We start from the raw sequence: 16926 nt of genomic DNA on the forward strand, positions 1-16926 counted from the left end.
ATTACTTCTAAGCATTTATCCATAAATTTCGTATATATATAAAATCACATCCTCTGTTAATGATCACAGCTTTCTTTTTCAGTCCTTATACCTTTTATTCATTTTTCTTGCCTCTGGTCCACTGGCTAGGATTTTGATTAAACCATGTTAATTAAAAGTGGTAATGACAAGTCTCCTTCAGCTTTGGAGGGAAAATTCCATTATTTTACCATTGAGTGTGTCAGAACAAAAGGAACAAGCAGTCTTATCATTTGAGGCTTATTTGGCTTCTAGACCCGTGAATGGGCAGCACCATCTCTATAAAGAGAGAAAGTAATCAAGACCGCAAAGACAGGCTCTTAGTTGATAACAGAAAATAGGGGATTAAAAAGCAAGCATTTTTTCTCTCTTGTTCATACATCTGGAAATTGCAGCTATTCATTAATTTTATCACACTGATGAAGCAAAGGTCAAGCTCTAAAGAGCAATTAAACATAATAAAGAAGCAGGGAGTCTGTTGAATTTCCATTTACATTGAGAGCACATGTGGATTAGAACTGCCTGTACACAGAAACATCTTCTATCCATCTAGGAGCTCAAAAGAAACAACAGTTTATAGTTTCGCATCATCCTCTGGGGTGAATTTTTAAGCCCAAGTTTTAAGGAACTTAGAAAAGGAAGAAGAGATTCAACAAGTGCAATTGATGTTTGCTGTGAGGATTTTTGTATATGTTTATCAGAATAAGGAAGTTCGTCTTCTAATTAGTTTACAGTTTTTATTATGAGTGCATATTGAATTTTGTCAAGGGTTTGTTCAACACACACACCTTAATTGTGACACACATTTTCACCCATGTACATATAAATTGGGACTCGCTGCATGCTTTTCATTTTAAATTATCCTTGTGTTCCTGGTGGGGATAGATAGAGAGGTCTACTTGGTTGTGTCATGTAAATGTCATCCTTTTTCTTTATTACTGGATTTCCCGTGCTGATACTTAAGATATATGTATCTATGGTCTTGAGAGAGGTTGGCTTGTACATTAAAAGGTTTTGTCAAGGTTATAGTGGGCTCATGAGTTTTTCCTCGTTAATCCTGTTAGACCTGCGTATGTTCATTTTTTATAACTAACATCATTTGATGCAAGATAGATAAACCTTTCACAGATAGTAACGGAAGTAACAATTCCCTGAGGGTACGGAAAGGGGGTGGGGGGCTGATAGCAATGGTGACTATAACCCCGCTCAAGGAGAAGGAATACCAGAATTGTAGGCCAAGGGATACATTGGATGGTGTGAGATATTGCCATAATAATGATACACTGTAGATACTCGTGTATAAGCCGAGTTTTTCAGCACATTTTTAAAATGAGTTTTTGTGGTAAAATTAGGTGCCTTGGCTGATATATAAAGGGTTCCGGGGGGATGGTAGGGGAGGGTGGAGAGGGGATAAAGGGAGCTGACACACGAGAGTTGAACAAGAAGGAAAAGGTTTTGAAAATGATGGCGGCAGCAATTGTACAACTATGCTTAATCTAATTGAATTATGGATTGTTATAATACCTGTAAGAGCTCCCAGTTAAATAAATAACTATAAAAGAGTTGGGGAATGTTTATTTTTCCATTCTCTGTCAGCATTGTTATGTATTGCTGTTACTTTAAAATATTTGGAAGAATTTTGTTGTTGAGATTTTCCAGTTGAAATTTTCTTTATAAGGGGAAATTTTAAAATAAGATTTAGTTTGGGTAATAAATATCAGGCAGCATTTTCTAATTCCTTTGTTAGTTTTACTTTTAGAAACTTTTTCATCTTACCGAAGTTTCAAAATTTTGTATGTCTCTAGCATGTGAAGAATGTCTCCCATTTTTATTCTTGATAGTGGTCATTTTTTTAATCTCCATTTCTTGATTATGATCTGGGGATTTTCATGCCGGGAATGTTTTCAAAGAGCCAAGTTTGACTTTCTTTCGTGTTCATTGTGTGCTGTTTTAAAGGTAACGTCTTTTTAGCTATATTGTTTCTTCCTACTTTCTTTGGCTTCATTTGCTGAGGATTTTGTTTTGTTCCCAGCTTTATAATTGGAAGAGTAATAATGTTCAGCCTTATCACATACGTGAAGACTTTAAATTTCTATCAGTGATCTGTTTTAGCCCTATATAATTTTGAGTTGCTATATCTTGATTATCATTCAGTATAAGATAGTTTCCAAATTCTATTTTAATTTCTCCACTGACTCATAATATTTAGAAGTATCTGAGTCATATACTTTCCAGCCACAGGGGGATTCTTTTTATCTTTTAGCTGCTGGCTTCCACTTTCTGCTATTATCAGACAACACCTTGGGAGCGATTTCAGTTTACTTCTTGAGGCTTTTTTACTGTGTGGCCAGTGTGGTCCATTTTGGTAAACCATCCAAGTAAATTTAAATTACGAAAGGAGAGTGCATGAGACCACTGTTAAGACATTTTTTTTTTCTTATAAAGCGTTTCCACACTAAAAGAGACTTTGATGGTTGCCCCAGGGCTGGGAAGAGGAGGGAAGGGGAAGTGTCAGGCTAGAGAGCATACTTGGTGGTTGACGTGGGTGAAGCGGAAGGCCATATCCAGCCAGAGGAAGATGGACAAAACAAGGTGGAACAGGGCTCTGATGGAGGGAGGCTTGATGGGTTGCTGAATGTAAAATCACTTGCTCTAACTCTTTACCTAATTCACAATAAAAGGTTCTGTAGAAAAGTGAATTCTAATGTACCTGGCTGCAATGTCATGCATGCTAATGAGCCTCCAGAAATAACAAGTAGGGAAGGGTTCGGTTTGTGTCTTTCCCGCAGCACCGACCTTCCACGTGGCCAGTCACAAATGCTGTGCCCACACCTGGACTTGGCACATGCCTAGCAGTGCCACAATGACCACCAGTATATTAATTTACTTCTGAGTGGTTCTATGACTCTCGAATTTTAGTTCATCTCTCCATTTTCCCCATAAGTGAAAGTTTTATAATGTGTTATTTCTTTTCTGGTTGTTATTACAAGACCATTGGCCTGATGCATTCTACTGTTTGTATTGTGCCCAATGGCAGAAATTTTGAACTACAAAGGAATTGAGTGATAGGTACTGCTTTTGATGACACCTAGACATAATGACATGCTTTCCTTTTTATGTCTTTTCCTTGCTTTCCTTTTTATGTCATTAGGTCTTGTGAGAAAGATTCCTCATTCTGCTTTAATTCCTGAGTACATAAAGTGCCCTAGTCCCAGGAGGCTGTTTGCTGCTGTCCCCTTCCTTGAAGTTCCTTTGTTAACGAAGTCAAGCAATCCCAGATTGCAGAGATGAAGTTCTATGTAACTTACACCATGGTAACAATGAATTACAACTCTGATTTCCTTCCTCGTGTGACATTTCAGATGATAATGAAGACGCTGATGGTGACGGTGTTCATGAAATAACAAGTCGAGATAGCCCAGTGTACCCCAAATGCTTGCTGGATGACAACCTTGTCCTGGGAGTTTACATTCATCGAACTGATCGACTTAAATCAGATTTTATGATTTCCCACCCAATGGTAAAAATTCATGTGGTTGATGCGAATACGGGTCAATATGTCAAGAAAGACGATAGGTAATTTTAATTTTTTAATTACATAGCCAATTCTTGAAATTGCCCACAGTGAAGAAGTCCTGTGAGAGTAGGACTGCAGTAGATCTGATACAGTCATTCATCCTCGCCCGACATTTACCACAATGTCATGTAGAAGGAGGGCAGGGTCCCAGATAAGTCAGCAGTTCTGTGGAAGTAGAATGGGATTGGAGCTCCTGCCCGGCTTAAAGCTGGTTGCTGTTGGAGTCCATTCCAACTCATGGTCACCCCACGATGAGCAGAGTGGAGTAGGGCTTTCAGTGATTGGTTTTTCTGATGGGGATTGCTAATCATTTTTTGGTTTTTTTTTTTTGAAGCAACTCTGTGCATGGACTCGAACCCCTAACCTTCAGGACAGTAGTAGTCCAGCACATTATTCAGTTGTACCACCCACAGATACCTCTACCCAAGCTTAACTAACTAATTTTGTAAATCATATTAGGTTGTAATGGGGTGTGCCTATGTGTTCGTTTTCTTATTAAAATTTACTATAATTTGTCACAGATGTGTTGAGGATTCTGAAGGAGTTCCAGTAATCCAGCCCAAAGATGTAAATGATGCCTCTAAGTTAGTTTCTTTGTGATAATTGGGTTTCTGTGCAACACACTGATAGCACACAGAGGCCAGAGAGAAAAATCTCGTAAAATGTATAATTTTCTAGATAGGCAGTCAAAAGCATCCTTTTCACTTTATTATTTCTATCTTACATGCTATATTTTTATTTTCTAGGCTTCTTAAAATTATTTAATTATTATTTTTTGAGCAGCGAACGGTCCGTTTCATCGTACTATGAGAAGGAGAATGTGGATTATATCCTTCCTATTATGACCCAGCCGTATGATTTTAAGCAGTTAAAATCAAGACTTCCAGAATGGGAAGAACAAATTATATTTAATGAAAACTTCCCCTATTTGCTTCGTGATCTTGACGAGAGCCCGAAAGTTATACTATTCTTCGAGGTATGGATTGATGAAAATAGTTTAAGTAAGATTTAATAGTAGAATGTGTAGCACCGATGTAAGCAGTTATGTTTAATAGTTGAACACGGCATCACAATGGCATGAGAATGTAATCCCCGGATGCATTGTTGGCAGTGTGCACTGGAAATGTAGGTGAGCAGCCCCTGACCAGCAATGGTGTGTTTGCCGAGCATTTCCTGATGGCAGTGGTCACTCCTCTGGCATGGCCGGTATCCCTTAATCCTTGTAACAACTGCACAGCTGTCAGCCGAAGCGATGAGCCGAGTCTGCATGCCCAGGGCTTCCACTTTTAACCCCCTTCACGAAAGGCAAAGCCCTCAGAGTTTGTAACCTACCTGGTGAGAGGAAGATAAACATACACAGTTAAATCGAACGCGAAGTTCTTGTGTAAAGGGTTACAGAAAGCCAGCGCAGTCAGGGCAAACTTCATGGAGTAGGCTGGCTTTGTGCTAGTTTATTAGTCTCCTGCTGCTGCTAAGGGGAAATCAGAGTTCTGGTTGTAAAACAATGATTTTTCCAAGTTTGCGTCATGTTGGGGTGCATGTAATTACTGTCGGTGGGTAAGTCTGACTCTCAAGGTTCTCTCTGGCCATAAGCAATGGGAGGTAGAGGAAGCCTCCCTTCCAGGGTGACTATTCCTGAGGATGTTCCCATGGGAACATCAAGGCAATTGACGTAACCAGAGCCCATTAGTCATTTGGGGAGTTCACTGTGTCTGTAATCCTTGACCTGCGTCTGTGTGTCTGTGGTGTAATTATTCTGCTGCTTATGCTTATGATTAGATGGTGTGATTTACTTAAAACTAATAAGAAAAAGGGAAATAATTTTTATCTCGAATGTTTCCTTTGTCTTAGAAATTTTGATCGCTGTGGAGCCTATTTTCATACGTAATTTACTGTTAAAAGGTATAAGAAAACTAGATGGGTGGGCTATAAATAGTACTGTGCCTCGATGCTTGAGTTTAAATGTGATGTGTCACTGCCTCAGTAACGATTCTTTAATTTAAGGGCTTTCTGAGGACAACGTGGCCCTACCTCTGAGCAATAACACAGAAATAACAGTTATTTTGCTTTTAGGCATTTGTCTTAAGGGAAACGTGACGAGAGCATGAAAATGTGTGTGCAGAATATTTCTGCACTTTTTATAATAGCAACATTTTAAGAAGAACCCACATTGACTAAGTTATAATTTAACTAGCTTATGATATCTATAATACACTGGAGCACTGTTCACCCCTTAACATGACGTGTTGACATTTATTAACACATCTACTAGCATGAGGATTGTCAGGAAGCAGTATTCATTATGTAGTACAGTCAGGTCCCAGCTTATGAGTGGGTTTTAATCCCTAAATCTATCTTTAAGTCAAATTGTTACTTTGGTTGAAACAGTTACATACATATATTTCTTATCTAATACCAGTCAGCTGCTTGTCTTAATACATAGCGTGCCTGACTAGGAATGAAAATAGTACAGAACTGTTTCCAGATAGACTAAAACACCTTCAACATCATCATACGGTAATAATCTTTTGATGCATGTGACAAAGTCGTGCCCATTTGTAAACCCTCTCAGATTTCACAATAATAAGGCTCTGGGAGTTGGTTTGTAACTGGGGACTGTATGCAGTTGGGTCATTTGTAACCCGTACCTGAAAAGAGTTTGCAAGAGAGCATTCTCACATTTGTAGTCTTTTCACATATACTTAAGGATGTACAGAAAGAGGTGTAGATGTATAGACTTGAGCTTAATGAAGGAGCCCTCATGGTGCAGTGGTTTTGCATTGGCCACACGGTTGGCAGTTCAAACCACCAGCAGCTCTGCAGGAGAGAGACGGGCTTACTGCTCCCATAAACCTATGGTGGGTCACTATGAGTCAGCTTCAACTCAGAGAGAGGTTAATGATGACAATCTATGGATTGGGATTTCCAGCTCTTTTTACGTACATGTTTTCCCCCCCTGTATTGCTTGAAAATTTTCAATGAGTATATATAATATCTGAAAACAGATTTCACTGTCGAAAGAACAGTGAATGGAGCCCATATTTTCTAAGCGACCTTCCACAAAGATATTCATTATCTCAAGTGGTCTTTTGGTGGTCAAGGGCAAGTTTAAATCGCTGCTGAGGCACACCACAGTCCACATAGTCTCTGCGGCAGGTTGGTTGCAAAGCCAGGAGTTGACCATGCGAAGAGGATGCCGCTATAAGGGCAAGCCTTTGTGAAAGCCTAATGAGAACTCGCCTCGAAAGAGAAAGCGCCCAGATGCGGGACGCAGGAAAAGACCCAGAAATAGGGCTAAGAGGGTTTTTGTTTTTGTTTTTCAGGGAACGCATGATGTCAATTCAGATCCATCAAAACAAATGTTCAAAGCCTAAGGTCCTATGCCCGATTTACTTTTGTTAAGACAATCTTTGAAGCTAGTGGTATTTTGACTTGGAATTGAAATGAATGTTAATAAAATATTTACTGCGAAAAAATAAAGTTAGAAAATAGATGCACACTACTTAGACAGTGTTAAGTTGAATGAAATTTGGTACAAATGTGCTTCCAACCAAATCAGGGGAGAACATTAAAAATGCAAATTTTTAAGTTCTTATTGGGAAATATTAAAATCTTAGGTCACTAATTATCCTGTGATGTAATTTTTAAAACTTATTTGCAGATTCTTGACTTCTTAAGCATGGATGAAATTAGGAATAACTCGGAGGTTCAAAACCGAGCGTGTGGTTTTCGGAAAATTGCCTGGGCATTTCTCAAGGTATGCTTTTTACATCCATTGTACACCCTTCAAAGTTCTGCCCTGATCACTGCTGTCGCAGATAGCAGTTCGACTTCCAAAGGTGAGTTCTGGTCTGAGACAAAACTATTTTAATGAAGGGTCAATTCAGGCTCAAGTGATGCTCATTTAGATCCTGAAATACTTATTACGTGACGCTCTGGTGGAGTAGTGGCTACTTGTGTTAGACTGCTTAAAGTGTGCTTAGCAGTTCGAAACCCCGAGTTGCTCCATGGAAGAAAGATGAGGCTTTCTACTCGTGTAAAGATTTCGATCTGGTGAGCCCCCAGGGGCAGTTCTCCTCTGTTCCGTGGGGTCACTTCGAGTCACAGTCAACCTGGTGGCAGTGAGCTTGGTTTTGAGAGTGTGCCAAATCTACTCTCTGAGGGGACCACATTGGAAAGGAGAAGCAGTCCCACCATCATTCACTCAGTTCCCGATCCAGCAAATCTTTATTAAGCCCTTTCTAGGCGCCGGCAATTGTTCTAGTTAGTGGGCCAGGAAGGCAAAACTGTCTGGCTCTGTGGAGGTCATGTGTAACAAGAACAACAAATCTGAGGTGTTTGCTTACGTAACATATCGTGTTACACTAGATGCGGCTTAGTTTTTCTTAGACCATGTGATTCATTCCTTTATGTTCCTGTACCAATCAGGTAAATGTTGATTCTACGTAGGGTTCTATCCTTGACCCACTTTTCTTGGGTGATATATCATTTAATCGTTAACTAGGGGTCTAGCTGACATAGGGTGTTATACATTGGGCTCTCACCCGTGCTTCACATTCTGCTTACAATTACATGCCATAGATGTCTCAGACTGCCCCAGCTGAGCATCTTTACTGCCCCTTCAGTTGGCAGCCCTACCATCTGCCGTCTTTCACGTTTACAACCTTAGAGCTGTATTATCCATGATGCTAGCCCCTAGCCACAAGTGACTATTTGAATTCAGGGTAATTTAGTGAAATAGATGTTAAATAAATTAATGTATAAGTTAAATAATGTATAGCGTAGTTTCACATTTACACTGGCCGCTTAACAATTCAAATGCACAATTACTACATTAACTAGCCCAAATACAGACCTTGCCAAAACATTTCAGTCTTTCTTGAGTTTCCTCTTGTATTTTCCAAAATTTATCAATCAGTAAGACTTGGGAAATTAACCTCTTAAAGACTTTATTAAATACTTTCCTAGCATTCAATTGCTACTCTCCGAGTTTGTCATCTTCCACTCACAGTGCTAAAGATTTCCAACGCTTCACTTTTCAATTGTAGCAGACATTGCAGTACAGAGAATGAGGGATGTTCTTAGGAAGTCACAGTCATAGGAACATATTATTTTAAATAATAGCTCCTTCTAAAAAGATAGATTATATATTCTTGAGGCGAGTGTAATGAATGGCATGAGTGAGTTCTTTATCCCAATCACTTTTAAAAATGATTGTGACTTTAAAATTTAAGTACAAAAATTTTCTTTCACAATTCCTGGTACTATTTCAAATAATGTTCTCATCACTGTTTTATGACATAAAACCTGGCCAGGTCAAGTTGTTGGGCCAATAGTATGAAGTTGAATAGACAAAGAAACAAGGAATCAGGAAAGTACTTGAGCAGTCACTGGGCCATTCTCTGTTAAATAAATGCCCAGAAGGTCTGCATTCCAACTCTGTGTGTGTTCTTCCTCGCTTTACAGAGCTAAGGGGTTTCAGCATGCCATCTTAATACTTTGAAATGCGTTTCTGACAGAATATTATTGCTTGAGTAGATGTATTTGTGGTCATACATTCTTTTAGAAGAATTAATAGTAGACTAGTCTCAAGGAGTTTGAGGTTAAAAATGTACCAAATGTCCAACTTTCCTGAGATGTTATTCCGCTTCACTTTCCGCCGTGCCTCCTATAAGCATATTCCCTCTGTGTCCCCGGTTCTGGGAATCCCCAAAAGTCAAACCACCTCAGTGAGTGGCGCACGTCCTGTGGGTGCTGTTCAGTCCTAACTCCGAAGGTCAGACGTGGTGAGCCCAGTGCAGAGTCCAGAGCCAGAAGCCAACAGTGTCTGAAAGTCGAAACAGGTCTTTCTTCTACTGAAACTCAGTCAGGAAACAGGAATGGCTTTGATGGAGGTGGCATTTTTGTGTTAGCCGACCTTCCCCCCAGGAAACAAAGGATGGTGTCCTAAGTCACACCCTCTGTTAGAGTTTAAAGCTACTCCCAAGGAAACAAAAGGCATGACTTGGTTCACACCCTCAACTAAAGTCAGGTCTTACTCTCCCCTAGTCCTGTCCTTTAATATGGAAGTGAATGTCCTCAAGATGGGATTATTAGCCACAGGCATGAAGTGCAGAATCATTATGCATTGCATGAGGAATTAATGGGATAGCTGGTGACAGAGTGGTTATGCATTGGCTGTGACCCACAAGGTCAGGCTTTGAAACCACCAGCCACTCATCAGGAAAAAGATGGGGCTTTCTGTGTGAGAGGTCAACACTGAGACGCAGAACAGAGATAGAATTGAGACAAAGAATGTGAGGGTAGGAGCGGCTTTTTTAGGGTAGGGAAAGAGGTCCCTGGAGGGAAGGGAGAGCAGAGAAAGGGACAGGAGCATCTTGAGCTCCTGGGCGGGTTCCAAGACCCAACGAATTGGGTCAGGGAAATCTCGGCTTGTCAGTGAGGCTTTGGGAGGCTTATAGGGCTGGAGCTAGGGAGGTAGACCTTGACAACAGGAAGGGAGTTTTTTTTTTTCTTGCAGCTGCAGGACCTTGAGTCAGGATTTGATCTGTGGGAAATTCCTATGTTGTTTGCCAACCTACTCCCTGGAGTGCTGGGGCAGGGACTAGACAAAGGGGCCTGGGAAGATAAGTTGCTTCCTGGGGTCCTGGGGAAGGGGCTGCACAACCTTGGTCTAGAGAGATAAGCTCCTTTTTCGGAATGTTGGGGCAGAAGTTGCATACTTCAATAGGTCATTTATCTTCCAGAGAGGCTGGAAATGGGGGCCTTCAAGTTTTATCTTCCTGAGGAGCCAGAAAGAAGATGGGGGCTGCCTAGTCCGGGCCAGGTCGAAACACTATGCTTATAAAGACTTGCAGTCTCAGAAACTCACAGAGGCAGTTCTGGCCTGTCTTATAGGGTTGCTATGAGTAGGTATCCACTCGATGGCAATGAGTGGATTGAGTCTAAGGACTTATGGTTCACTCACTGCCATAGAGTCGATGCTGACTCTAATGGCCCTATCGGACAGGGTAGACTGCCCCTGTGGGTCACCGAGACTAACTGTTCACGGGAGTAGAAAGCCCTGTCTTTGCCCCAGGAGAAGCTGGTCTTTTCGAGCTTCAGACCTTGCTGGTTAGCAGCTCAGTAGGTAACAACTACGTCACCAGAGCTGCTTAAGGAATTATGGCTAGAAGGGCCCTATTAATTGATTATAAGTCAGTGTTTATCTTCAGTGACTATAACCTTTTGTTTTAATTTCCATTTTAAGCTTCTAGGAGCCAATGGAAATGTAAACATCAATTCGAAACTTCGCTTACAGCTCTATTACCCACCTACCAAGCCTCGATCACCATCAAATGTTGTTGAGATTTTTGAATGGTGGTCCAAATGTCCAAGAAATCGTTACCCATCAACACTCTACGTAACTGTTCGAGGATTGAAAGTCCCAGACTGTGTAAGTTAGTAATCCAGGCCAATGTAGGTCCTCTGTTACTGAGGTTCCATGATGCCTTAGTGTTTTCCATGTCTCAAAAGATACAGCCTCGAGAATTAGATTTCGAGAATAAAGTTACGGTAATTACATCTTAAGCCTATCATAGCTCATTGTTTTGAATGTTAAGAACTAACATTCAGTGGAGAGCCCAGCTTTGAGCCAAAAGGTGGGTGGTCTGAACCCACCCAGAGGGGACCTGGGAGAAAGCCTGGCTGTCAATTCCCCAAAGCTTGCAGCCACTGGAGACTGTGCGGAGCACAGTGCCGCTCTGGCACACAGGGGTCACCATGAAGTGGAATCAAGTCGATGGCGCTCGATTTATTGTTGTTGTTCATTTATTTATTTAAACCATTTCATTGGGGGCTCATACAACTCCTATCCCAATCCATACATATTGTTCATTTATTTTAAGATGGCATACAAATAATTTAGAGTGGTGTCTGCCTAACAGTTTAGAAGCATACCCATGTGAGTTTTTTGTTCCACTGTTTTTGAGAAACAATACATGCTAGAAAGCCAAAAAAAAAAGGTGAACTCAATTGTATGGACTTTCTCATTTCCTGTACTTTTCCAGATAAAATCCTCCTATCGGTCTATGATGGCTCTTCAGGAGGAAAAAGGTAAACCAGTGTATTGTGAACGGCATTCCGAGTCAAGTCCAGTGGACTCAGAACCTGACTTAGAAGATACAAAGGATGTCGTCAAGTGGAAACGACTGCCCGGACAGGTGAGGTGCTTCTCACACTGGATTCGTGTCAACACCTGCTTGTTCGTGCTCAAAACACACACCATGCTTAGAGGAACTTGCTTGCTACTGAAAACTCGTATCACCTTTGCTCCTGCCCATAATCTGCTCTTCTCATCAACTCATTTATTTGAGACATAACATGGAACGTTTGTCATGCACATAAAAGCCTTGTCTTCTTGGTTTGGGGCCTGTGCAGCTGAAACACAGATTCTTGATGTCTGTCAGAGATGTCTCCTCTTTACGGATTCCTGCAACTTTACCGCACCACCTCCTGCCTCAGTCACATTTAAAGGGCAGTGTACACGGGCATTTCCTTCCAACACGCGTTGAGCAGCGTTTCCATTTGTCCTAACTTGTTCTTACGTAGGGACACTTGTTGTAGTGGGCGGACCACTTCTGGGACAGTTTTGCACACCCCTTATTTGTTTCCAGAAAGAGTAGAGTGGTCCAGTAGTAGGAGCAGTTTACTTCCCAGATCTAATATATCAATACCCTTGGTGGTTTTCCTACACCTTTTTACTTTCTGTATTCTGCAACATACTTGCCTTTTTTTTTAAATCAAAGCTGATTTTACAGCTACTTTTAAGAATAATTTTAATCAGAGCATAATCATTTGGAGATAACAGGTTGTGCCTGTAAGGACCTTCCTCGTTGGTAGAAGACATAGTAAACAGTTACAATGTTGGAAAGACACGTATAAAATACTTGTGTAGATCAGCACTCCTCAAAGTGTGGTTGGGGGCCTCCTGAAAGCCTGTGCAGGCTTTCCAGGTGGTCCATAAAGTCAACCTATTTTCATAATAATTCTAAGATATTAGTCTTTCTCCGGTCTCATTTTTTCACAGTTATATCTTAAGAGTTTTCCAGAGGATTAAATGATTGCATGCTGTCATCATAAGATGAATACAGAAGTAGTTTGGAAGATCTAACTATGTTTTATTAAGCCAAACATAAGATAATTTTGTAAACAATAAAATAATTTCATTGCATATAGTTTTTCAAATAAAATAAGTTTACTACTGTTACTTTTAAACTTTCTCAATTTTCATTTTGAATATAAGTATCAGTATAACTGTAAATAAGAGCTTTGGGGATCCTCAAAAGGCTTCAGCCTGTAGAGCATCCTGAGAGTTGTAGATACGGGGTGAGCAGGAGTGGGAGAAGAGTCGGTGAACACATGGGTAGCTTGAGGACTACAAAGGATGGCGTCGACAGGGGTGTGAGCTGAGAGGGGAAGGTATTTCACATGCGAGGAAAGTGGTAAGTTAATAGGAAAGGTCTTGGGTTCATCAAGCACTCAGGAAACGGACGGTTGGATATTAGTGATTACGAGAGAAGTGGTCATGGTGGTTCAGGTCTACGTTGTAAGGCGTCTGCAGAGGTCCTACTTGGGTGTGTGGGATGTGAGAACTTCCGGAAGGAGTTTTGGGTCGGAGAGAAGCACAGGAACCGGTCTCTTTTCAGACAGACTTGTGTTAGCAAAGGCACGTAGGACACAGTGGAGTAGAGCGTCAGGTTGGAGAATGGAGGAAAGCGACAGGCAGTGTTGACTCTGGTACGTTATTGGCACCCTGCTGGAAGCTGCTCGTGACTGCCGCCCGAGGCATTGGCAAGTCTTAACTCTGCGTGTGGAAAACGTGAGACCCATCTGGAGAACAAGTCTTTCAGTAGCTGGGCTTAGCCCTGAGTCATATCTCTCAGCTGTGTATAAGTAATGGCTGTCCACAGGCGTGCAGTGACACTCACACGACAAGCATTTGTCATTGATTCATGGCTGTGGAGAGGGCCTGGTGTATGTTTAGTTCCACTTTCTGTGTAAGAAATGCAGTTATTAAGACTCGATGATGATTAGCAAAAGTAGAACCAGGATAAATAACAGTAAGTCACGTTTTCTCAGCAGGAACTCTGGCGGCTCAAGCCTGTTAGCATTGGGTTGCTAACCGCAAAGTTGGCACTTCAAACCCGCCAGGCGCTCCAAAGGAGAAAGACGAGGCTGCCCCAGCTCCCATAACGATGTCCAGTCTCAGAGCCCCGCGGAGCCGTGCTCCTCTGTCTCATAGGGTTGCTGTGAGCTGGAATGGACTAGGCAGTGGGCTCGTGTTTTCTACAGGGCATATTCATACCTGGAAACGTAAAATGTTACGTGGCTCCAGCTTACTAAGGCACAGATAATGGAGAAGTGTTAGCAGATAGAATGAAGATGCCTGGATGAAGGTGGCTGGCGGGGTACTCTGACAGTGCCTTCTGGAAAGGCAGCACGAGTGATGGGCGTAGAAGCAAAAGGAGAAAACAAGCAGGAGTGCATGGAGACGTGCGGTTCCCACGGCATCACAGGGCATGGGCAGCTAGAACAATGGGTGCCCGTCGCGAAAAGCTTATTTGTCCTGGAATAGGGCTGTGACACTTAGTTTTCTTGTGGCTTCATACAAGCAATATGGTAGCGATAGCTTTATCGCAGTGTCAGATAGTCAAAGCATTTTTCTAGTCGTTTTAGGTGAAGGACTAAATGTCTTTAGACTGGGCGTCCTCAAACTATGGCCTGCGGGCCACATGCGGCCTGCTGGGTGTTTTTGCCCTGCTTGTTTTTTTACTTCAAAATAAGATATGTGCATATGTGCAGTGTGCATAGGAATTTGTTCGTAGTTTTTTTTTAAACTATAGTCCGGCCCTCCAACGGGTCGGGGGGACAGTGAATGGCCCTCTATTTAAAACATTTGAGGAGACCCCTGCTTTAGACCAAGAGTAGAAGTTTTGGCAATTGTAGGGGAGAATTGTTTCTTTCTTAGAAAGTAATTAATTATGATTTCCCCACATTCTTCTCACTTGACTTTCTCTTGCTCTGCATCACAGGGAAGGACTTTTTGGAAAAGCCACTAAAGAAATTGAAATTAAACCAACCTTGCGTTTTAATGTTCATCAGTTGATCCATTTCTAAATGTGTTTCGTAGGCGTGCCGTATCCCAAACAAGCACCTCTTTTCACTCAACGCCGGAGAAAGAGGGTGTTTTTGCCTCGCTTTCTCCCAAAATGGAAGGATACTAGCAGCAGCCTGTGCCAGCAGGGACGGCTATCCGGTGATCCGTGAGTAGTGCCCTGCCTGTTCCATTCCGACTCGTGTGTCTACGGGAGCTCGGGCTTTGGCTTGTAACGTTCACCAAAACCTGAACTGGAACCATCAGGAGTCACACCGCACTCAGTGGATGGTTGAGGGAGAGTAGCAGTGCTTTGAGAATAATGCTACATGGCCCATGCAATGCTGTTTCAGAAATGAAGCAGGGTCAAAGGACAGGGGGCAATCATGACCAAAAAAATCCTTTCAAATGCTTTCTGTGTTAAATACAGAAATTTATGTGACGGATTTAGATGTCTCATGTATTACTAGTCCAGTGTGGTTAGGAAATGTCAGTGATAATGTGTTCATAAAAACATTCACATCATGTATATGTATATATGTATATGTATATATGTATATATATATACCATATTAAATGAAGGGGGAAGTGCAGAGTGGAGACCCAGGGCCCAAGTGTCGGCCAATGGAGATCCCCTCATAGAGGGGTTTAGGAGAGGAGATGAGTTAATTAGGGTGCGAGGTAGTACCGATGAAGAACACAGCTTTCCCCCAGATCCTGGATGCTTCCTCCCCCCAACTACCATGATCCGAATTCTACCTTGCAGGGCTGGATAGGACAGAGGCTGTACACTGGTACATATGAGGGCTGGAGGTACAGGGAATCCAGGGTAGATGATGCCTTCAGGACCAAGGGTGTGAGGGACGATGCTGGGAGGGTGGAGGGTGAGTGGGTTGGAAAGGGGGAACTGATTACAGGGATCCATGTGTGACCTCTTCCCTGGGAGAGGGACAGCAGAGAAGGGGGGGGAGGGGAGACTCCAGATAGGGCAAGATATGACAAAATGACAATGTATAAATTACCAAGGGCACATGAGGGAGGGGGGAAAGGGGAGGGAGGAGAAAAAAAAAAGAGGACCATCATGATGCAAGGGGCTTAAGTGGAGAGCAAATGCCTTGAGAATGATTGGGGCAGGGAATGTATGGATGTGCTTTATACAATTGATGTATGTATATGTATGGATTGTGATAAGAGTTGTATGAGTCCCTAATAAAATGTAAAAAAAAAAAAACATTCACATCTCTTATGTCCCAGCGAAGTACTATATTGACTCAGATCCTCTGATGGAGACTTCTCAGTATAATAAGGAAGTCAGCAGAGAGCCCAAAACTCCCTCCTTTCAACTTTTTTTTTTTTAATAACAGGAATCAATGTTTAAAAAGAATTATTTCTGTCACTTCAGAGGATTTTCGTTTGTTTGTTAGGTTTCTTTTATCTGTATGTTAACATGCCCTTTTCGTTTTAGAAACATGAAATATTTGCCCCTACTTCTTGTTCAGTAACTGCAGACAGTGGAACCCAGCCAGATCCTCAGGGACCCCTGCCCTGACTTGTCCAACCATGGTGGACTCTGCTCAGCTTCACACACACTGTCATTATTGGTCCAGTTCACCCTCTGCTTTTCCGAGAGAACTCATCGTTTACTTGATTGACATTTAGTCGATAAAACTTCCTCCTAAAGAAGTAATGGTAGCTTTAGAATATATAGAGAGAGTTCTTTGTGCAGTTTGATTACAACTATACTGCTTTAAAATTTTACCTAAAGCTGTATAGGGGTCAAAAAAGATTCTTGGAACATCTCCAAATATTAATACTACATTCTTTTTGGGGGTGTATAAGAATTATTTTGTGCTTTGTATATTGTTCAACTCTTTTGTGATAAACATGTTACTTTATGTTCAAGGAAAATGATCTTGCTCAAATTTTCAAATAAATTTAGATGAACCCTTGTATCTTGTCTTCAGACAGTCAGTCGAAGAATGGAATTAAAAGATTGTGGTGTTTTCCCAGAAACTGTTTGAAGTCCCTTGTATCCTTAGGATTTAAGTCTCAATCAATAAGAAAGAATATAAGCTCATGAATCCATTAGACGACTGACCAATAAGGTTCCTAATGTTTTTTAAAAAAACACCAAATTGCACTAAAATTGCTTTGATGCTACTCCTTTTCCCCCCATAGTTCTCTGTCTCTCAGAGCA

The 16926-nt window shown here is 41.5% G+C and overlaps 1 protein-coding gene across 3 annotated transcripts in view; it reads left to right on the forward strand.

Annotated features, from left to right (window-relative positions):
- Positions 1-16926, forward strand: part of AHI1 (Abelson helper integration site 1) — a 187122-nt gene that overhangs the window by 15528 nt on the left and 154668 nt on the right. For all 3 annotated transcript variants that reach the window (XM_075554499.1, XM_075554501.1, XM_075554502.1), the window contains exons 6-11: positions 3381-3594; positions 4379-4571; positions 7257-7352; positions 10845-11030; positions 11644-11796; positions 14766-14898. In XM_075554499.1, coding sequence (XP_075410614.1) covers positions 3381-3594; positions 4379-4571; positions 7257-7352; positions 10845-11030; positions 11644-11796; positions 14766-14898 — 975 coding nt within the window. The remainder of the gene's footprint in view (positions 1-3380; positions 3595-4378; positions 4572-7256; positions 7353-10844; positions 11031-11643; positions 11797-14765; positions 14899-16926) is intronic.

Source organism: Tenrec ecaudatus, chromosome 7, assembly GCF_050624435.1.
Source record: "Tenrec ecaudatus isolate mTenEca1 chromosome 7, mTenEca1.hap1, whole genome shotgun sequence".
Taxonomy (NCBI): Eukaryota; Metazoa; Chordata; class Mammalia; order Afrosoricida; family Tenrecidae; genus Tenrec; species Tenrec ecaudatus.